The sequence below is a fragment of the Pipistrellus hanaki genome (genome assembly GCF_964339955.1).
Source record: "Pipistrellus hanaki genome assembly, chromosome: 13".
NCBI classification, from domain to species: Eukaryota; Metazoa; Chordata; class Mammalia; order Chiroptera; family Vespertilionidae; genus Pipistrellus; species Pipistrellus hanaki.
The window spans coordinates 28,313,785-28,336,609 of record NC_140515.1 but is presented as its reverse complement, the minus strand read 5'-3'; the positions used below and the strand labels follow the sequence as shown (position 1 = coordinate 28,336,609).

Sequence of the window (22,825 nt, the reverse complement as noted above, 5' to 3'; positions counted from 1 at the left end):
TCCCATTTTTACTTTGTGGCCTTGGTGTCTAGTTCAGGGAACAGAGAGAGTCCCTCCACCACTACCTCCTTAGCCTGCCTCCTCCAACAGGACAGTGCAAACCCCTGGTACCTGGGCACACGCAGAGTTTACAGTGTGAGTCACTAGCCCAGCTGAGATGCTTATTTTGGATCAAATGATCCTGTCCCAATGTTGACTCTGAGTTGCAAGCCTTCAGGTTTTTTTTGGTATGAATGAAAGGGGTTTTTTCCACTCCTCTGTTTATACTTCTTCCTATGCATCTTGCTCCAATCTTGGTGCGCCCGTAGGTGAGGTTTATGGAAATGAGAAGTTCGGTTCAGTTGGGTGCTCCTCACAGGTCAGAGAGATGCTCGTTGGGTGAACACCCACCCGAAGAATAGATCCATTCATCCCAGAAGAGCCAGCAGATCTCTGCCTAAGCCCCAGTGCTCACTACTTCTGGTGTTTTTCAAATCTCCCTAAAAAGTTCTCAAAGCCAAAGTGTTTTTCAATTATTTCTGAGTAGAGTGGTCATGTTTATTTTATGTGTGTGTGTGTGTGTGTGTGTGTGTGTGTGTGTGTGAGAGAGAGAGAGAGAGAGAGAGAGAGAGAGGAGAGAGATAACTTTGGGCTTGCATTGCTAATAATAGCCCTGGTTCCCCATATGTTGGTGATGACACTGCATCATTTGTGTTAGGCCCATGGTCGGCAAACTGCGGCTCGAGAGCCACATACGGCTCTTTGGCACCTTGAGTGTGGCTCTTACACAAAATACCATGGTCTGGGCGAGTCTATTTTGAAGAAGTGGCATTAGAAGAAGTTTAAAAAATTTGGCTCTCAAAAGAAATTTCAGTCGTTGTACTGTTGATATTTGGCTCTGTTGACTAGTGAGTTTGCCGACCACTTTGTTAGGCTGAGCAAATTAAGTGATTGAAACACAGACATCCTCAAGGGCTAACCAACCGTGTATCTTGGGGATGGAGACATTGTTGAAAGCAGGTATTTCTTGAGAGCCCGGGTGGGGGACAGGGTGTTGGGCCATGGCTCTGGCTTCTCTTTGATTACAATACAAAATCCAACTTCTTCAGGGCGTCCTTCAAGGCCTTCTGTGATCTGTCCCGAGCTCCCTTCCCCAGGATTATGGCTCAGTAGATCGTCTCCTTGGACTGTCAGTTGTCTAAAGACTCCTTACCCATGGTTAAATCTAAAAGGAATTTATTTACATTTCTGCTACTGTATGCCTTTCGGTGAACAACACAGAGTGTGAGAAACAACTCTCACAATTCAGTGTGGGTTGTCTGACCTACCTCTTGGCTTTCGATTTGAGGCTGATATTGGAGCCCCAACATTGTCTCAGTCCATGGCATCGCATGTATATGGCATGTTCCTCTCTACCACACACGGTTCCTCTTCACGTCCTTGTCAGCTTTTTGGAAGACTCTTTAGGGTCTCTCAGCATCCCACATCACCTCTGCTTTAAGTGAGATCATTCTGGACATTCCATCCAGATTTGGTGGTAATATGATTCGAATCCTTCCCTCCCTCCACCAACCTCCAACTTTTTTTTTTGTTAAAAGTTCAGATCTACAGAAACACTGAAGTAGTATAGTGAGCACCCATATATCCTTACTAGACTCCCCTGTTGCTAATATTCTGCCATATTTGCTTTTTCTTTCTTTCTTTTATGTGTGTTGTAAACAATGATATAATCTAATATACAATATATTCAGTGATGCCCTTTTAAATTCAGGATTCAGTTACAAAACACACATTGGGTTGGGCTGTTGTGTCTTTTAGAGATCTTTAATCTAGAATAGTTATTCCCATTTTTGTGGGGGTGGGCGGTGCTGGTAAGGGAAGACCCTCACGGACTGCCCCGGAGAGTCAGCCAGTCAGACCAATGGTGGGAGAGTGTCTCTCAGCCTCGGAGGGATGACATTGTCTATCAGGATATGCGTGTGGTTCCTGTGTGGTGGGAAGTGTGTGTTTGGGAACAGAAACAAGGGAAAGTGGGGGAAGTCATGTTGAAAAAAAGAGGCGAAGGGTTTGGATAACAAGATGGCTGAGATCTAGGGAACCAATTAGAATTTTTAAGTCTGTCCTAAGATCACTTAAGTCACCTTTTCATAAATTTTTATTATTGCTCCCAAAGCTCACTCCTATTTCTAGCCAACAATTCTAACAGGTTTACTTTTTAAAAATAAACCCAGTACTTTCCCTTACTCATGGCATAGTGGAGCCCCATACCCTGTTCCTTTTCTCCCTAAATCTACAGACCCCAATAAAATTCTAGTAGATTGCGTTTTTGTAAGATCCCTAGTTTCTTACTTAGAAATAATTTATTTGAAGCTCAGGTGAAGTCTGGCAGAACTGGTGTGTGTGTTTGTTTGTGTGTGTGTGTGTGTGGTGTCTTTTAATTTTTAGTGGCACATATAATATTTAACAAAAACACTTTCAGAATTTTTAAGACTTGATGTTAGTAACTTTTTTAGGGCGCTGTGACTGGAGATGGGTATACAGTTGACCCTTAACTGACACGGGTTTGAACTGCATGGGCCCACTTACACACAGGTTGTTTTCAATAAAAGGATTGGGAATTTTATTTGGAGATTTGCGGCAATTTGGAAAAACTTGCAGATGCATCACATAGCTTAGAAATATTGAAAAAAATTAAAAATATATGTCATGAATGCATAAACTATATGTACCTATTTTCTCTTAAGATTTTCTTAATAACATTTTCTTCCAGTTCACCACGTTGTAAGAACACTGTATATAATACATACAACCTACAAAATGTTATTGGTTGTTGGTGTTATTGGTAAGGTTTCCAGTCAACAGTAAGCTAATACAGTGGTGCCTCGCATAACGAACGCCTCGCACAGCGAACTTTGGACAGGTTTTTCATGAAACCATCGGCCAAAAAGCAGAAAATGGATGAAGATGTGCAAGATTCGGTAGACTCTACTTAGTCTGTCTTAAAATTAAAAAAATGTGTGTTTTTTTTTTTTTAAAAATTATGTTTTTAGATGTATCTAAATAAAAATATGTCATCTTAGCATATTTTTTTTTTATGTCATCTTAGCATATTTTATGCTACAGAACGAATTATTTTTTTTAACATGTATTGTTATGGGAAAACGCGTTTCACATAATGAACTTTTCGCATAACAAGCTTGCTCCTGGAACGAATTAAGTTTGTTGTGTGAGGCACCACTGTAGTCAAGTTTGGGGGAAGTAAAAAATGTTACAGGATTTCTGCTTTTGGTGGGGGGAGCTCAATGCTCCTAACCCTACGTCACTCACAGGCCAACTGTACATGTAGGACCTGGGAAGGCGACGTTGGTTCTCGTGGTCTCTGAGGTGATGGTTGGAGGGGTTGGCAGCAGGGTCTCCCAGCTGAGCATCTTGCCCGGTGCTGGGAGAGGGCGGGTGGCTGGAGCTGGAGCTGGAGCTGGAGCTGGAGCTGGAGCAGGAAGCAGGAGCGGGAGCGGGAGCTGGAGCAGGAGCAGGAGCTGGAGCAGGAGCAGGCCTTGGGGAGTGGGTCACAGGAGCATGGAACTCTTCTTACCTCCCGTTGCTGAGGTTCACAGGGCCAACTTGTGTTTTTCTTTTCTTTTCAAGGATTGGTTGTTCACTCTTCATTTCCAAGAAATGTAGCACAGTATCCTTCCCATAAATCCCCCACTATTTTCATCCATAAGCTAGCCAGCCTTGTTTTAGGTTGCTTGTAACCAAAGGAACTTGTTACACATGCGGGTGTTTGGTTTGCTTATATGTTTCGCTGTCGTTTGGAGAATTCCTAGGGCTTCCGCTGTATTTCCGTCCTTGTTCGTACCCCATTTTCCCGGAAGTGGGATTTCTCAGTCAGGGGGCTCCCATTTGTGCTTTCTGCCACTTGGTATCTAGCAGGCTCCCTGATGCACATTCCCACCAGCCGCTGGAAGCACGTGCCTGTCGCCCTACATCAGAAAGGTGGCTGTTGTCATGTGTGTGTAATCTTCGCAGGTTTCATAGGAGAATCACTGTATGATAGCTTGGCCTTTTTCCCCCTTTTCTGTGAGTAGGGAATTGAGTGATCTTCCCACATGCTTATTGGCCACTTGGCTTTCTTCTTTCGTGATTGTTTATATCTCTTTCTAAAAAAAAAAAAAAAAAAAAAATGCTGTTCCATCTTCTTTCTATTAATATGTTACCACTCTGTATGTTAAGGATCCTCTCCCAGATGTTAGGAAAATAACCAGCTCCCTAATTTGTTATTTGCTTTTCAACTTTACTATGCTTTTGAGATACAGATTTTTTTAAAAAAAATTTGGCATTGGTTAAATCATTAAATCTTTTCTTTAAAGGAAAAGGCTTCTTAACGTGTGCTGGAAGGGACCAAACGTGTTGGCGAGGACCCTGTGACACATAGCGAGGCTGTGTGTTGATGGTGGGATGACCTTATGTGCACAGCACATGTTTGCTGTGGAATGAAGAGAACGCATTGTTTGTATCTTCATGAGTTCATTTATCCATCATTTCCGATGCCTACTTGGTTGGTGGCACTGGGGGGTGTGGGTGTGTGCGAAGGAGTCGGCCCTGAGGAAGTGTGTGGGGTTGGTGATAGGAAGGCAGAACACGGGGTTGCCCTGGCCCCCCGGAAGGCTGTGACCACAGTCCCCGAGAGAACAGGGGCATGCCATCTCCGCAGGAAAACGGTACGATGGTCACCGGCTTGTCTGCTTTTCCTCCCCCATCCCACTCAGGGGCATGGCTCTCTCACCATCACGCCGAGCACTGTGAGGGCTCAGGAAAATTTGGGTCCTTGTTTGAATCGTCTCTCGTTGGGTACTGTAAGCAAGCTGTGAAATCAAAAGTTGAAATTCTGTTTTTATTTAACCATTTTACCAGATGTTTCCTGTGGTTTGACAGATGTACCATTTACTCGAAAGTTACACTCCTGAGATTCTGAATGTTATGGACACCGTTGCTATAGACAGTGATTCCATCCGGGCAGGCTTTGGACGGCAACGTTCGCATCAGTTTTTGGTTTGAAAGTGTGTGTGTGTGTGTGTGTGTGTGTGTGTGTGTGTGTGTGTCGTTCCCCCCCCCCCCCCCCCCCAGAATAGAAATGCTTGTCTTTGTCATCTTCTCTCTCACAGTTCTGGTCTCTGGTTTGTAAAGACTGTAATTGGCTGATCCGCGTTTATTTCAGGAGACGCCCGCCGCTGGGCCTCTGTGGGTGTTGCTTTCTGCAAGCACCTGGACCTCAGGTACACAGAGGTTTTATTTGCAGAACTCCTCTGGGTGGAAACGGATGCGGTAGTGGGCAGGAGAAACTGTAACTTGATTGGACGGAGAACCTGACGGATGCCCCACTTCTGTGGGCTCGTGGACGCTGGGAAGCGGCTGAGAAAGCTGCAGACACGGCGTTTTTCTGCGCCCACCTACAGCCCGCCAGGCCCAGTCCGGGCCGCGCTGGGGGACCTTCCTCCCCAGCCCCGCAGTCAGCACTTTCTGCAGCCCCGAGAGTCCAAACAGAGCAGCGCCTCTCCTCCAGGATTCTGCTGGTGGGAGGAGAGCAGCAGGAAGTTGCTTCCTACAAAACACAAGGGAGACTGTAGTTGTGGCTGCGGCGGCGGCGGAGAGACAGGGATTTTTGACATTCCTCCTGCGAGGGGCCATGGCCAGGCTGCTGCGGAGTTGCAGGCATTGTTCCGGCAGAGCTGGCTGCCTTCCCCAGCAGCCTGCCTGCCTCTCAGGTGTTCTGCTTAGCCTTAATTTCGGAGTTTTCATAAAAGCCTTATGTTATGCAAGATGGAGAAACAAAAGAGAGAGGAAGTCACGTACTGTAATTCTGACAGCAGGCCTGTTTTCTCACAAAAAAAATGGAACGGTAACGATGCCTGTAACGTTCTCTGGCAAGCCGCCCTCTGTCAACAAACCCTCCCAGGAGTGGCTAACCTATCCCAGGACCCAGAGGAAACTTCTCCTGCAGCCGGGGCAGGCAGGCCCCTTACCTTGCACGGCTGCCTCCGGCCTGGGCCGGCCGGGGACTTTTATTCTGACAGGCGTCCCGCCTCTCCAGTTCTGGGCCTGGGACCGCTTGCCAAGTTTGTGAGGCCCAAGGCTTTCTTGTGGGAGGACGATGGGCTGTCTTCATGCTCTTTGGCGATGATTAAAGTGAGGTTAGTACCAAAAACCCTTTCATTTTATTCCCTTATCCTTGCTTTTTTTTTTTTTTTTTTTTTTTTTTCAAACCAGATGGCAACCCTGTATTTTCAGCTGTAATTAATTTAAACTGTGAGGCAGCAAGTGCTGGGAGAGGTAGAGTTTGATTTTGCTCAGAAGGGACAGCAGTGGTTTTCCCCTCTCATCCCTCACCCCGCGCTGAATGGCACTTTGTCCCAAGCAGATCCACGCCAGCCATGCACAGTTCCTCCCGAGAGGAGACGGCACGGAGAGAGAGAGGGCTGTTCCCGGGGCTGCGGGCCGGCCGCCGAGGGCACGTGTGAGCTGGGCGGGTTCCTGCACGCTGGTCAGTGCTTCCTGAATGGGCCGAAAGCAACCAAGTCTCAGGTGATGGCTGACGTGTTATTGCCAGGCGGGGCTGTCATGTGACCGCCTCTGGACAGTGGTGCCTGGTTTGAGTGGCTGCCGATTTGGGGCCTGTTCTTCCCACTGAGTCCGCTTGCCAGGATCCCCCTCCAAAAGAGGGTATGTTTTAGGTTTAGCCTTTATTCTTACAGAAAATTACAAGGGAAATAAAAGCCCTTGGCCAAGGTTGCAGTCTAGAGGCTTTGACCTCAGCTATTCGACCGCTTCCCTCCACGGAAATGTTACGTGAGTCCCTCTCTCTGAGTTGTTGGCGGGCACGAGGCCCCTTAGACACCGAGAGATCCTTCCCATTTAATACGAAAGGAGCGCTTTTGCTGAATCCCTCCGTAACTTGTAAAGGGGACCCCACAGGGCAGCCGCCCCTCCCGCCCGTGTCCTCCCCCCGCTTGCTCTGAGGCGAAGCCGAGGCTAACATGGAGAGCCAAGTAACGGGCCGCGGGAGCCCGTGTCGGCCCTGCCGGCACCGGGGTCTCATCCTTTGAGAAAGAAACACGCTTTCTGGGCAGCACGGAGAAGCTGCAGGCTGAAGCTCTGTTGGCGATAACACGTGCGCAAAGCACTTGGAATAAAACTGTACGCGGCTGTTACACAAATGGCAGTCATTACTTACATGTTATTAGCATTAGCCGTCCCTGACGACTTGAAGTCATTTTTTAAAGGCCCGGGGTGAGAAGCGAGAACCACAAATACGTCTGCAGCGTGTGAGTCTCCACCATGCTGGCTGCAGCATCACGGACCGCGCGCCTGCGTTTGCTGAAGGCGGCGACCTGGCGATGCGTGTGTTTTGTGTATGTAACGTGTACGTCAAAGGTTTACATCGTTCGTGAGCATTTCTCTCACCAGCCACTTGGGCCGTGTTGACAAAGACTTGCATTTTGTTGTTGTTGTGGGTCAGACCCAACCTTTGTAGGAAACCTTTTATTTCTCGCCAGGAGAGAGGGACAAACGTAGCGAGAAGGCACCCAGGAGGTCCAGCCTGCTTTGCCACCACCGATTGGTCAAGGCATCTAGGGACTAAAAGCTAAGCATAGAATTACCGTAAGGCCCGGCATGCCTGTTTATGGGATATACACCCAAAAGAGCGGGAAGCAGAGTCTCCGGGAGATGGGGGGACACCTCGTTCACAGCAGCAGCATTCACGAAAGCCGGAGGGCGGACACAGCCCGGATGTCCATCGCTGCATCCAGACAGACGGCGTGTGGTTGTACACACAGCGGACCATGGCTCAGCCTTTAAAAAGGAACCGCAGTCCGGCAGGTGCTCCGGCCCGGATACCCCGTGAGGGGGTGGTGGTCAGTGAAGGACAGATAGGGTGTGGCTGCACTTTGTGAGGAGTCGAATTTGTAGAAACAGAAAGTACAGTGGTGGTTGCCAGGGGCCAGGGGAGGGGAAACGGGAGTAGAAGGTTGCCCAACAGCGTGAACGTATTTAACGCTGCTGAACTGGACGCTTAAAAACGACTGAAATGGCGAATTTTATGTTGATCGTACCACTGTGAATTAAACTACCTTCTTGGGACTAATGATTAACTTTATTTAATTCAGCTGACGAACGGTAATGAGTCTGTTACCCAGAAGGACGGGAAGCAGGGTTTAGCCTTTGTGGTCCCTCCTCAGCCAGGAGGAAGTGAGCGTTTGGAAGACAGAAGTGCCGCTCTCCCAGGATGTGGTACCCGGTGCCTGAGGATACAGTCCCAGAGTGATGGCTCTGGGGGGGTGGGGGGGTTACTTCTAATCTAAAGTTAGGGCTCACCATTCCCGCTTGGCTTTGGAAGGCCTCACTCATGGAGAGGGCGTGTATGCCACTGGGAGTGTTGGGGGGGTAGTTCTGGGTTTTCTAAAGGCGTTCTTAGAACCGCCCAGCTCAAGGGTTTGGGGTGGGGGCGGGGAAATGCCGTTTCAGTGTTGAATGGAGTCCCAGGTTTCTTTTCTCCCTCATTTTCAGGGTTCCAAGTTTTGGGCTAAACATGATATTAATAGTACGGGACACTTAGATGTTAGAGATACTGCAGTGAAACTAAGCAGACAGCTTAGGGAAAGCCAGTTCTGAGTTCTGTGAAGAGTTTGAAAATGAGAATAATTGTAAAGAAATGGATTTTATAACTCAGAGGAAAATAAAGTAGGCCATCAGTATTGTTTATTTTATTTTATTTATTTTAGGTCCCTTGGGAACTTTGCTTTAGGAATAGAAATTGATTAGTAATTTGTGTCAGTTCGTCAATGTTAGAAGCCTTTCTAAACACCTGAGGGTCCTTGAAATAACCTTTAATTGAAATAAATTCCTATTACGTAATCTAAGTAAAGAAAAAAATACCTTAGCCCCCTTTTCCCCTAGTGTTTGGAAAGATGGAGTTCAGCTCAGAGGAAAGTAGTGCAATACATGATTTCCTCCTGGATGGAAGGCCCTTTAATAATAATTTTATAATTAATAATTATAGTAATTAATTTAATATTAAGTGATAACGATTTTAAAAACGTTTGGCAGATGCCTCAATATCTTTTATTAGATGACCATTGAACCATTTTATATACTTAGTACGTATACTCACAAACGTTTTAGTATAATTATCACTTAACTCAGTAATTTAATTTTGCCTGCCAAGTTTCTGATGCTGGTCAGGGTAGGTGGGCAGTTTTAAAAGGAAAACTGGCTTTCTACTTTTTGTTTAGTGTTGAATAAATGTACTGAGTTAGAGGTTATCCTCCAATAGCAACAAGTCCACAGACCAGTTTGGTCATCACCCCCATAGCGGGACGGCGGGGGGGGGGGGGGGGGGGGCTGCTTGTCCTCAGGTACAGAAATGGGGTGTGTCCGGTGCCTGCAGGGAGAATGGGGGGGTGGGAGGGAGGTTAAGGGGGAGGGGCAAAGTGAGTGAGGAGGGAATTGCAACAAAGCAAATAGCACAGGAAGGGGATTTGATAGTTTCTGATAGGCATGTGTGTGTGCTGCAGATCTATGCAGTCACTCATCTATATCAGCCTGTATGGAGCCAGTATGGGGGTCACAGATACAGTGTGGAATTAAAAGAAAAAACTGAGCGGGGTGGGGGGTGGGTCTCAGGTGGCCACACTCACTGTGTGACAGGCTGCAGAAGTCACTTGGTGCTGTGGACAGTGGGGTCCCAGTTGACTGCAGGTCCTGGAATAATCCTCCTGATTTCCAGTGTTCTATTCCGATTATTTTAGTGCTTGCCTAGCAGACCTATGCCCTGGTTCTTGGGTCAGAAATAAGCTACCATAAATGGAAGGGAGTGATCTTTTCTTGTGTGCCCTGTTCTTTAGATTGCATCTGGAGATGAATATTGATTTGGAGACCACATGGAGATGTTGATAGGACAGGGGGGCGGGGTCTGGTATTGGGGTTATTTGGAGGGATTCTCGTTTGGTGAAGAGAATTCTGGGCATGGCAGAGCTGACATAGAAGCAGTTATCTAGTAGTTGGAAGAAGAAATGGATTTCATTGAGTTTTTCCAAACGACTGCCCTTTGAGCCAGAATCCTACAGGAATGCAGGTTTCATTCATTACGAGGAAGAACGTTGATTGAAGGTTCAATAGTTGAGTGAGTTGCTTAGGGAGGAAGTACGTGCGTGTGTGTGTGTGTGTGTGTGTGTGTAGCACTCCTAGGGCTCTGTGATCCCGCGTCCCTCCCCTCTATTCACCGCCATTTCACCACAAAACCCTTTCCCTGTGAGTAGGACAAAGCATCCAACCTTGACGGTTTTATAATGTTTTCCAGCAATTTCCTGCAAAATGTGGAGTAAAAGCTCAGAGTGAGCGAGCCATCCAAAGCATTTGAATGGAATTATGAGAGTTGGCTCGGCGGCAAACCAGAAGAATGAAGCGGAAATGACGACTGGAGGCGTTTCAGACCATTGCTTTCTGCGGGGAGGAAAGGGGGCGGTGCAGTGGCCGGGGTTGTTTCTCGGTCACCCCTCAGCCAGGTGCTGCCCTGGAGCCTCATTCAGACCAGTTGGTGCTGGTTTTTCCTAAGAAGGGCTTTGCTTTTGGTCGGTTCAGACATGACGTGGTTATTGTGTGCCAGGCCCCGGGGTGGACCCTGGCCGTGGACACTTCGGGCAGTGCGCTGTGCACCGCGTCCCGTTCCCTAGCTTGCTCCACTCCAGCCGGTCTAGAGAGGAACTCCTATTCTTTCTGCTCTCAGGTGGGTTGGTGGATGATTAAAAAAGGGAGTGAGCCCTAGCTGGTTTGGCTCAGTGGATAGAGTGTCGACCTGCAGACTGAAGGGACCCAGGTTCGATTCCAGCCAAGGGCATGTGCCTGGGTTGGGGGCTCTGTCCCCAGAAGGGGGCGTGTGGGAGGCAGCCGATCAATGATTCTCTCATCATTGATGTTTCTATCTCTCCCTCTCCCTTCCTCTCTGAAATCAATAAAATATATTTTTAAAAAAAAAGAAAAGAAAAAGAAAGGGAGAGGATGCCGTTGTGTGCTTCCTGAGCAGCGGGTCCACTCCGGCACAAGGAGGCCTTTGCCAGTGCATCTTAGAATCAGGCTGAGGGTGTGTGTGTCGGGGCTGGGTGGCGGGGGCAGCAGTTTCTTGTCTCCTCTTGTCTCAGCGGATGATGGAAACCATGTGCAGACGGTTGTAGTCACAGAAAGCTGGTGCAGACACTGTCCCTTTAAAAGCTGCTCCGGACGGCGGTCTCATCGGGCGAATCCCTTGCCTCCGTCCTCTCTCTCGTCCTCCTCCCAGCCATGTACGCGGTCCTTACAGGACAGCCGGGCCGCGGATCGCCGTGTCGATGTGTCTGTTGTTGTGCAGAGAAGCAGGTCCTTGCCCCCCAGAGACATGGGAGCTGAGTTCGGAAGGAGGATGTTTCCATCCTTCTCTGGTGCAAGGGCTCAGTTTAACGCCAAAACTATGGTGGCGGTTGTGTTTTTTACATCCCTTCCTGAGAGAGGGCACAAGGACACAAATGACCACACATTTGGTGGCAGTAGGAGTTTTAAGTTAATTTGTATTTTATGAGGCTCAGCAGCATCTCCATTCACGTGAACACCCGGAGTGGGCGCACGTGGGCGTCGGCGTGCGGCACACGCGGTGCCTGCCCGTCCGTAGGGGGTCCCGGGCCGGCTGCCGTCCTGGTCGCAGGTGCTGACCGGCAGACAAGCGCTTTACCAACCCTGTTCTCGGGGTTGACCTCGTTCCCCAAACTTCAGTTTCTCCTCTTGTCCCAGCGAATGATGGAAACCATGTGCATTCGGTTGTAGTCACAGAAAGCTGGTTGAACAATCTTTTTTTTTTTTTTTTTACGTGGAGTTGAGCAATACAGAGATGTGAGTCTCCCTCAGCGCAGCCTGCAGGGGCTCCGCTCGGAGGCAGGCGTTGCGGGCAGGTGTTGCTTCTGGGTATTTGTTATCGATGGGCCATGGGTGCAGGAATAGTAATAAAAAACCTGCCGGTCCATTCATTCATTCACTCGTTCACTCGTGCATCCAAAATGTTCTTGAGTCAAAAGGCTTTAAAGGCCCACAAGCTGCTTCCTTCTTGAGCGTAGGGAAGGTGGGATGCCTCTTCCTGGCTTCCGCATTGACTTGCAGGAGAAGTCTGGGGGTTGGGGGGCAGCTGGCCTTCCAGCGTCTGGCAGGCCAGGCCTCACACACTGGTCTCCACTCCCGTTGTCTTCTCTGGGTGCTTCTCAGTGGCAGGCATGCACGGCAGGGACCCCCGAGGGCCAGTGGGTCTTAGGGACCTCGTAGGAAATGTCCAGAGGAAGCTCGAAACAGTTTAGGTAACAGAGCAGGATTAATGCAAATACGGTGGGAAACAGATGGGTGTGACAGTATCAAACGTGGTGTATGTGTACAGCAATGAAGAGGGGAGGCATGGAAATTGTATTAGTTTTCAGGGCTCCCACCACAAGGCCCCACAACGTGAGTGGTTTAAATAAAAATGGGTTGTCTCTCTGCTCCGGGCCGGGACCCTGGATCAGGGTGTCAGCGGGCTGGTTCCCTCTGGGACTGAGGGAGGCTGTGCAGGCCTCGCCTTCTGGTGGCCTCAGGCCTTCCTTGGCTCCACTGTAGCATTCTCCCTGTGTCCTTACAACCTCTTTCCTCTGTACGTGCCGGCCGCTCTGACCGATGGCTGCTCTTTATACGGACACGGATCCTATTGGATGAGGGTCTTTCCCAATGACCTCATCTTAACCTGATTATCTGCACTGTCTCTGCATACCAATAAGACCCCATTGGCAGGCAGGAAGTTAGGACTTCAGCATCTTTAGGGGGACATAGTTTAACCCATAACAACTTAAAGGTAATTCAAAGAAGAAAGTAGAATGGCAAATACATGTATGAACAGATCCTCGGCCTCGCTGGTAACGTCGAGGTAACCACCCAAGCGGCATTGAGAAACATTGCAGCAGGCACAGGAGACGGGCACAGGGATGTAAACGTGGAGCTGTGTACATGTATGTACAGTAAGGAGGAGCCAGAGGCCGTCCAAACACCTCGGGGTGGGAGGGGTAAGTAAATTGTGGGATGCTCATATGAAGGAATACTGTACAGCAGCAAAGTAGGATGGATAAACTAGATCTCTAGTCAGATCATGGGTGGGACCCCAAAACCAGGTGAGGGGTGGGGGGAGGGAGCATGGTTGTAAAGCAATGCATATTCTGTGATGGCGTGAATTTAAAAGTTGCTCCGTATTATTTGTGGACATATTTACGTATAGGAAGAATGTCCCCAAACACTGGACAGCAGGTTCCTCTGGGGGTGAGGGGTGGGGGAGGGGCTGCGGTGGTCTCCGCCTGTTCTGCTGTTTGATCCCTGCTGGTCTCTCCTTTAGGAGGAAAGAAAAGGCCCGAAGCAGACAGGACAGCGCGGTTTCACTGTCCACAGGTGTGGTCTGTCAGCAGCTCTGGGTGGTGGGTGCATAGTAGGTCTTTGTAGTTTTCTCACCTTCTCTCTTGAGAGGGGAAGATGCAGAAGAAAGGTTTTGGAATCAGCCCCATATAAATTAGAATCCTTGTACTTCAGATAAGTTACTGAGCCTCTGAACCTCAGTTTACTCATCTATAAAATGGGGGTGAAGTCACGTATTTTGCATTCTTTTGGACACTGCTTTCCGAGGGCAGTATTGCAATGGTCTGTGCTTTTCTCACCGGGACTGCAGGTCACGTCACGTGTTTGAGCAAAGGAGGTGTTGCTTAGTTCCGTGTGCTGATTTTTGAAATCTGAATTAGCAGAAAGGGGGTGCTACCTTTGCTGGGAGTTAATGGGGGACGTCTGACTTGGGGGGATCGCATTTGCCAGTTGCAGTGTCCTTCACACTCAGGCTGGGTTCCCTTGAGCCTCTGACGGTGGCAGGGTGTGCGGTGTGAGGTTTTCTTAATTACTGGAGATGAAGCCATGATAGTTGTCGTACCCAACACAGTCTTTCTCTGCCCTGGAGTTTGGAAAGGCAGGCGGGTGTGCGGGTCTTGGAGGCAGAGGGCCAGTCCCTGGGTCACTCCGTGCCTTGGGGACACCATGGATGCCAGTGCTTCCCAACTTCCTCCGCCCGTGACACGCAGCCTGCTGCCATTCCCAGCGCCTCCACATGCGGCCGGCCTCTGCACTCGGGGCTGCCCCACCTCCCGTCCGGAACGGGCCCCGAGGGGGGGTGAGACTGGACCGGGGTGCTTTGGAGACAAACCAAGAACCTTCTTGGTTGGCCAAGCAGCAGGGACGTAGCCTGCTCACAAGGAGAAAGAAGGGTGATGCATGCCTCCCGTGAGCGTGAAGCTTGGACAAGCTGGGGGGCGTCTAGAAGTGGGGGGAGGAAAACAGAAGCCGGAGAAGGCAGTTAAGGGAGGAAACAGCTCCCTACCACTGAGGCCTAATGTTTAAATGTTCCCTAAACACTGCTTTTCCAGAAAAAGAAGTCTTTCCTCTGAAATGTCCTTAATTCCCTCTTCATTCACCACAGAGGCCGTTACCTGGACCCAGCATAGTACCTGCACTTCAGTAATTCATGTTTTCAGGAATAGCTGTGAACACACCTGCTGGGTGGTCAGTTTTGTGCCCGGCACTGGGGAGGGACAGAGCTTGCAGACCTGGGCCTCCAGGGTGTCCAGTCCAGCTGGGGCGGCTGGACTGCCCCTGGGGACAGCTCCAGGGAGCTGGCGATGAAGACTAAGGCCACACAGCTCACCGGGGGTGTGCCTTGGGGGCTGGTGCCTTCACATACACATCCGGGGTTCTCACTGTTAACTATCCCTGCAGTTTGAGGGGTCAGGAAGGCCTCCTGGAAACTTGGGGGTGATACAGAGCTGTCATAGGGCTTGGGGTGAGGATGGCTGAATGGCAGGTGACATCCTGCCTCCACCTGGATCTGAGGCTAAGTGTTCATTTTCTGCACCTTGGTCCTCTGTCTGTAAACCTGGGCAGGCACCTCCCTGATGCACGTCATAAACCTGAGGACTCTGTAAGTAGTGCCTGTGGGGATGGGGATGCATTTTATTTTTAACTAGAGGCCCGGTGCACGAAAGTCCTGCAGGATTAGGGTCCCTAGGCCTGGCCAGCGATCAGGGCCAATTGGGCCTTCCAGCTGCTGGCCGGGGCCTTCCTTTCCTAGCTGCCGGCCAGGGACTTCCTTTGTTCTGCGCTGCCCCCTGGTGGTCAGCGCATGTCATAATGAGCGATTGGACTCCAGGCCTCCTTGTCAAACTCCTGAGGGAACACTTTGCATGTTAGCCTTATATATATATATATATATATATATATATATATATATATATATATATATATATATATATGTGTGTGTGTGTGTGTGTGTGTGTGTGTGTGTGTGTATACACACACACACACACACACACACACTCCAGGCCCAGTGCATGAAATTTGTGCATGGGTAGGGTCCCTAACAGCTGCAGGTCGCCAGCCGGAGCCTCTCTTCCCCCTCCCCCGGCTGCCTGCCACTGCCGCAGGCTGGGAGAGGGCTGGCTGGGGGGAGGGGACATGGGCGGTTGGCCGACTGGCCCCGCCCCCTGATCAAACTCCCGGCTGAACTTCCGGTCAAGGGGACCATTTGCATATTAGGCTTTTATATAGATTTTAGAATTTGTTACTATTTTAAATTGTGGTAAAGTATGCATGCCATGTTAGCCATTTTCAGCCACACTTCATTGGCATTAGGGACTTTTAAAAAGTTAAAGGTGCTTTAAGAACTTTGATACGATTAGTGCTGGACTGTGAAGGTTTGTACTCTCCTGAGGTTCCCAACAGGCAGATGCCGTGGGAGGAGGAAGGTTTGGTTGGAGGGAGGACTGGCATGGCTGTGACCGCCCAGGGCCCCTGCTCCCAGACCTGTGTTCACCGCTGCCAGGTGTGGTCTGGGGTCGGGCAGGACCCCTGTCATCTCACGGGTGTTGTGTGCATTCCGGGGACCGGTGCGGGGCTGGACTGGCTCCTGCTTCATTCACCGGGGCTGAGGGAGCTGTCCCGAGACGGCCAGGCGCCTGCCGCCCGGGACCCACGGGATCCCAGAATATTTCCCTGAAAGCACGAAGTAAAACCTCTCCTATGCATATCCCCTCCCCTGTGGGACACGTTCAGACTCAACGTTGGTTAAGTTAATAGCCGTCCACAGTTACTGGAATTCCACCAAGGCCTGAGCATGCTGACGCTGTAATGTAGGGGTGTCGAACTCAATCAGAGAAGGGGCCAAAATCTAAAATCCAGCCTAAATCGCGGGCCGAATGGTTTACTGAACAGTCATAAACTGACAATGTCATAAACTGACAGCGGAGTGCAGTGATGACAGCGCGGTGCGGGCCACATTGCAAGGCCTGGCGGGCTGGATTTGGCCCGCGGGCCTTGTGTTTGACACGTGTGCTGTAATGCCTTCCCGTGGGGGGTACGGGCGGGAATCTCATCCTGTGAGGATCCAATGGGTGCAGCAAACTTCACGTGACGGAGTCTTCCAGCGTCACGCGTGGACCCCCGCTGACTGTCCCCAGACACTGCACACGCCTGGTTCCTCAGCTCCGAGAGGAACATTCCCTGGGTGCATTCCCTGGAGCACCCGTCCTGGAGGGGAGTGCGACGGGTGCTCTTCCTTCCCACCTCTTTACTCTGCCCCTCCCTTCCCATTCTCTCCTAACACTGTTGGCAGTGCAGATGCCTCCCAGGGAGAGTGTGAGGTCCCGGAGGGGCCAGGGTGCCCTGGAGCCGCAGTGACACCGTGGAGCTGGGTGTCCAGCCACCCAGGAGCCCTTCAGGCCCTTGCAGGGCTGAGGCCGTGTGTTCCCGGAGGCTGCTCGGTCCCCCGGCAGGAAGCGTGTGGTTTGGGTCTGTGGGCCGTGGGAGCACATGATGCTCTGGGAAGCGGCGGGGCCCGGGGTATGATTCACTCGGGGGGACGGAGGAGGGGCATGGAAAACAATGTCTGTCTTTAAGCTCCAGGAACTAGGAAAATGAGCTGGAAATGTGAGTAATGTATAATTTTGCTAAAATTAACCAGCGGGTTCTTCAGACGTTTTCTTTCTGTGTTTCGCAGCGTTGTCTGCTCCGCGAGGCCCACTGCGTCATGCTTTTGGTTGACGGTGTTTCTGGTTTGTGTCCCTCTTCCCGCTCGCTCCCTCCGAGCGGCGTGGGCTCAGAGCACAGGCGGCAGCTGCGAGGGTGGCACTGCCCGCCGGCTGTGTGCCCTGCGACCCCTCACTGCGCCCTTCGGGCCTCCCTCCCCCGCGGACGTGGTGACTGACCCTGGCCTCTCCGTCTGGTTACTCTCCAGCCTCCGCCCGCCTCCCCAGCACGCACCCTCTCCTGAACGCCCCGAGACGCAGTGCAGTGTCTTGCTTTCTGTAACTGTCACAGAATAGGAGCTCGGTTCACTCTGGCTGCATAAGCTGGAGTCTGAGTCAGACAGAGGAGCATGCTGACTGAGAAGCCCATTAATCTATCCCCTGACTCATTAAATGGCCTTCAGAAACTACATTTTTGGGGTTGGGGATGGGAGAGAAGATTGTGTCAGGGAAGCAATTTACATATCTTGTGAAACACACAATTTTACTTTATCCAAATGTAGAAGGAAACTTTTCAACTTTATTTTTAACAAAAGTTGACCTTTAAGATTCTTTTACACTGGTTTTTAGGTATACAGCATTGTGCTCGGACAATCGTATAATTTAAGGAGTGTGTGCCTAGTGAAGAATCATTGATGGTTGCTCAGGGCTCGTGGGCCATTTTGGAATCCAGGGCATTGCACCGAAGGCTGCTGGCACATTTGGCTGTGTGGGCCCACACACATGTGTGTACATGTCGGGGGGGGGAGCATAGAGTGTGTACAGGCAGAGACATGGCAAGCAGACTGTGGTAACTACTGAGCATGAGCTTGTGGGCAGGAAACCCAGACGAGGATGGAAAAGTGGTCAAGACCAGCGTGGGACGGGCCTAGGAGGCCACTGACCTGCAACTGAGGGCTTGCTATGTTCGGTCGGGTCTGCTCATAGAGAGAGCACTGAAATGAATACAAATGAAACAGAAAGTCTGGATAAGGTGCGGCGCATCGTCTCAGTGTCTGTCGTGTGGTTGTGGTATCACACTACAGTTTTACCAGATGTCACCATCGGGAAAACTGGATAAAGGATACACATGACTCTGACATTTAAAACAGCATGCCTGGCTCGACTGGTGTGGCTCAATCGTTGAGCATTGACCCAGGAACCAAGAGATCAAGGCTCGATTCCTGGTCAGGGCACTTGCCCAGGTTGCGGGCTCATGCAAAAGACAGCTGATCAGTGTTTCTCTGGTCGATGTTTCTCTCTCTTCTCTCTCTCTCTCCCTTCCCATCTCTTCAAAAAAAAAAAATCAATAAAAAATCAATAAAATAAAATTAAAAAAAACACACAAAGAAAAATAGCATGCCTGTCTCTCCCCCCGTTTCCGCCCCACGTGTGTATATAAAATACTAAACCGTGGGCTCACACTCAGCCAGTGGGGGCGGCAGTGGGCTGTGCCTCTTCCTTCTCTGGGTTTCTCTCTCAGTGTGCGAGCCCAGGCTTCAGTGTCATAAAGAGGTTGTCTGTGCCCTGACCACACGGTGTGGCTCAGTTGCTTGGAGCACTGGAAGGTCTCGGGTTTGACTCCCAGTCGGGACACATCCTGGGTACAGTAGGCAACCAGATGGATGTGTCCCCCCCACTCCTCCCTCCCCTCTCCTCCCTGAGGCAAGAGGGTGACTACTTCTGAGCGCTGAGAACAATTTGCATTTCTTAAAGAAAAGTCAAAAATTATCCTCCACATTTTTGGTTAAAAGATGTGCTCGATTATCATGAAGAACAGATTGCTCTGGCAGCAGGAGGTCACGGGGGGTTGAAGGGGCGGAGACGGGAGCAGCGTTTGTGGGCTTCTGTGGACCCTGCCTTCCCATTGTGGGCTGTCATTCTCTAACAGCTGCAACATAGGATGCTGCCTTGGACTAGACCCGTGGTCTGCAGAGTGTGGCTCTTCCACAAAACACCACGGCCTGGGCGAGTCTATTTGGAAGAAGTGGCGTTAGAAGAAGTTTAAGTTTAAAAAATTTGGCTCTCAAATTTCAATCACCGTACTGTTGATATTTGGCTCTGTGGACTAATGAGTTTGCTGACCACGGGACTAGCCCCGTCAGGTGGCGGGGGAGGAGGTGTTCACCATCCTGCCCACGTCCCACACTGCCCCTGCCGCGCGCTCAGCATGTCGCTGAGGCCTCTGATGCCAGTCGGCGGCCTTTCCTGACGTGGCGGCGCTGGCTGGTGAATTCCGGTTTTAGGAGCTGCGGCGGCAGGCGCTCTTCTCCCTACTGGCCTGCAGGTGCGCACACCGTGAGCCGGAGCAGACGCCACTGCTTCTCGGCCAGCATCCTTGGCCCGGCGGCGTGGCTGCTCCGAGTCGTGGTTCGGCCATCTGGAAGGGGGGTGGTCACGGCATCTGCCTCTCGGTGCTGTTCAGGCCCAGCGAGCTGATACCACCTGTGGAGCAGGGCCGGGCGCATAGAGGCATTCTGGTACCTCTGAGTTCATCATCATGGTCTTCGTCCTTATCAATGGCTTTGAGCGCCCAGGTTAGTTCGTGAGACTCTGAGAAAGGGGAGTTTTTGTAGAAAGGCTCGGATAGGCCCGGGGCCTGCGTGGACAGGCTGCCGAGCAGGCTCCGGGCACCGAGGGGCTTTGTAGTCACCCCGACCCGGGTTAGCGCCCTGGTCGGAGAGCTGTTTGTCCTGAGCCTCAGGAAGTGGGGGTGCTGATGATGCTACGATGCTTGTCCGCGGCAAGGTGAAGAAGTAGGTGAAATAATCGGTGTGAACTGCTTGGCACGTGGCCGTTCCCAAGATGCAGGCATTCCCATCTGAGCGATCCCTCTTCCCCAGGAACAAGACCGCCAACGGAGACTGCCGGAAAGACCCCCGGGAGCGGAGCCGCAGCCCCATCGAGCGGGCCGTGGCCCCCACCGTGAGCCTGCACGGCAACCACCTGTACGCGTCCCTCCCCAGCCTCAGCATGGAGCAGCCCCTCGCACTGACCAAGAACAGCATGGACGCCAGCCGGCCGGCGGGCATCGCGCCCACGCTGACCCCGGTGGAGCGGCAGCAGGTATGTCTGCAGCAGCGCGTGGGCCTGCGGTGGGTTCGGGGCTGCAGTGGGTTCGGGGCTGGGGCCTGCAGTGGGTTTGGGCCTGCAGTGGGTTCGGGCCTGCGGTGGGTTCGGGGCTGGGGCCTGCAGTGGGTTCGGGCCTGCAGTGGGTTCGGGCCTGCAGTGGGTTCGGGGCTGGGGCCTGCAGTGGGTTCGGGCCTGCAGTGGGTTCGGGCCTGCAGTGGGTTCGGGGCTGGGGCCTGCGGTGGGTTCGGGCCTGCGGTGGGTTCGGGCCTGCGGTGGGTTCGGGGCTGGGGCCTGAGAGCTGGGTGGGGAGCACTGAGCAGAGGCCGTGAGGGAGGTGGGAAGAGATGGTGGGTAAGTCCATCCTCAGCTGTGGCTCTGCACTGGGGCCAAGGGAGCTGCAGCAGCGACAGCCAGAGGGATCCTTTCACCAGACACCACCGCACGTTTTAGTGCCGCCTGCACCTGCTGGGCCTCTCGCCTTTTAGGACTAATTGCCGTGGACAAGGGGTTTTAGTGGCTTTGCACAGACCAGGCTGGCCTAGATTAGGGGTGTTTTCAGCTGTCTTCTTGGTGGATCTGTCTCTGTCAAGGTCAGTGCGATTGGCCCTCAAGGCAACCATACGTTTGCCCATCGTAAGCCCCATGGTGCTTTGCTTTGGGCTGGAATTCGAGGAAGTCAGTAGTCACAATGGATGTTAGCTCGTGCTGGTCAGGAACCTGTGATTGGCAGATAGGATGCTTTTCATTCGGAAAATTATAGCTTAATACAGTTCGCCTGGTAGGAAAATATCTGAAAAATGGGGTTCCTGAGGAAATACATTAGCATTGGGATTTGGGATCACTGCATGAGCCTGTGGCCCTTCCCTTTGAACCTCTGGGGTCTGTAACATAGTAGGTCCTCAGATGGTACTTGCTGAGGCTGACGGACGTGAGGGGAGGCGGCCAGGCCCGAGCTTCCCACTCGCCGATGGGTCCCTCGAGCACACAGCCTAGGCTCTCATCTCCCTGCCGAGGCCCGGCTTCTGACAGCTGCCCCACCTGGCCGGCTCTGCCCAGCCCAGCCAGCACTGTCTGGTTTGGTCACTGACGACTGCAAATGAGCAAGGCCCAGGAGAGGTGGTGCTGGGGCCTCCGCTTCCCACCTTGGAGCCCAACATCATTGTCCCATGTGTTTCATTCATTCACTTAACAAAACTGGTAGATACCTACTAGGGTGCAGGGCGTGTGCTGGAAGCTACTGAAGCTGGGGGCTCATGGGAAAGTCGTCTCTGAGCCGAGGTGGCTGGGGGAGGAAGCTCCAGAGCCTCCTGGAAAACAGAGCAGGCCCTCGGTAGACCCTGCCTGCCCTTGAGCGTTTGCGAAGGAAGGCTTTTGAGGGTCTTCTGGCTGGTTTTCAGTCACAGTTGCTTTGTGGAAAGTGCTCTCCCGGATGGAGCGACTGGCCGCTGTCCTTACCGTGGTCTCCCCAGCCCCGTCCCACAGTGTGCTGCTGCCCACCCCGCAGGTCCCCCCCGCCAGTGCGGGGCGGTGAGCAGGCTTTCTAGGAGCGGGAACCCTGAGTTCTCATCTCGTTCCTGTGGGAGTCCCGGCCAGTGGCCACTGAACAAGCCAGCGGCTTTCCTGGGATGGGCACGGGGGCTCTGGCTTCCCCAGCGTGGTGGCCGCTGACCTAAGCTTTGCTTTAAGGTTCGGGTTAGTGGCAAAGAGGCTACCAGTGCGCCTTCCACCTTGACTGCTGGTCAGCACATTTCGTTCACATCCTTGAGCTCTTCCTGGATGGTCCGACACAGCCTGAAGGCGCTTCTGCTCGGACTCTGAGTCCCGAGCCAGGTGCTGAGCTGAGGGGAGGTGAGGGGCCTGTGCCTGTTCCCAGCAGCTCAGAGGCGCCCGTCCGTGCCCAGGAGCTCCGGTTCACCTGTGAGCAGCCAGGACTGCGGCTGCGGGGGGCGTGCGAGCCCCCGCCGCTCTGAGCGAGGGGAGGCGCGGGGGGGGGGGGGGGGCGGGCCTTCCGGAGCCGGCTGTGCGGGAAGCCTTCCTCCCGGCGTTGGAAAGTGTGACTCAGAACTCTGGGAACCGGGGCTGGAAAGTTCCCGGGGAGGCTGCAGAAAGTGTCACCCCGCTTTTATGGCTTGGTAATGGCAACTCTGAGGATACGGAGTGTTCTAAGGAAAGGTACAAAAGTGACGGAGAGGGTGGCCTTGAGGGCAACGGCAAACAAGGAGAGACAGGATGAGGTTAAATATTAAAACTTAACTAAGGCAGTGTGCATCCAACTGTGCTCATATGGACGCTCTTTTCCTAGGGCAGCCAGGGCGGAGGGCAGTGGGGGGCACGGGGGGGTGAATGGAGCTGAGTGGTCCCCGCGAGGAGGAGCCGTGTTCTCTCCCAGAGTGGCCTTCCCCGCCTTTGGACAGCACCGGCAAAAGGGCTGGATGTCGGCTTCATTCTTCCGCCTAAGCCTCCTAACGCCATCCTGTTTCATTGCATTTCTTCATCTTCTAAGACGCTTCCCCCAAACACATCCCTACTTCCTGACATTTGCGTTAGTCAGGATTCTGGTTGCAAAGAACAGAAACCTGTCAGACTTACTTTCCGCGCGAGAGGAAGGGAGTTTTCCTGGGAGGGTCATGGTGCAGCCAGGCCGAGGA

At 51.9% G+C, this 22,825-nt stretch overlaps 1 protein-coding gene across 7 annotated transcripts in view; it reads left to right on the top strand.

Moving 5' to 3' along the window:
- The window catches only part of VGLL4 (vestigial like family member 4), a 149,441-nt gene that overhangs the window by 121,255 nt on the left and 5,361 nt on the right, over nt 1-22,825 (top strand). For all 7 annotated transcript variants that reach the window (XM_084902633.1, XM_084902636.1, XM_084902638.1 and 4 more), the window contains one exon: nt 19,949-20,171. In XM_084902633.1, the coding sequence (XP_084758759.1) occupies nt 19,949-20,171 (223 nt within the window). The remainder of the gene's footprint in view (nt 1-19,948; nt 20,172-22,825) is intronic.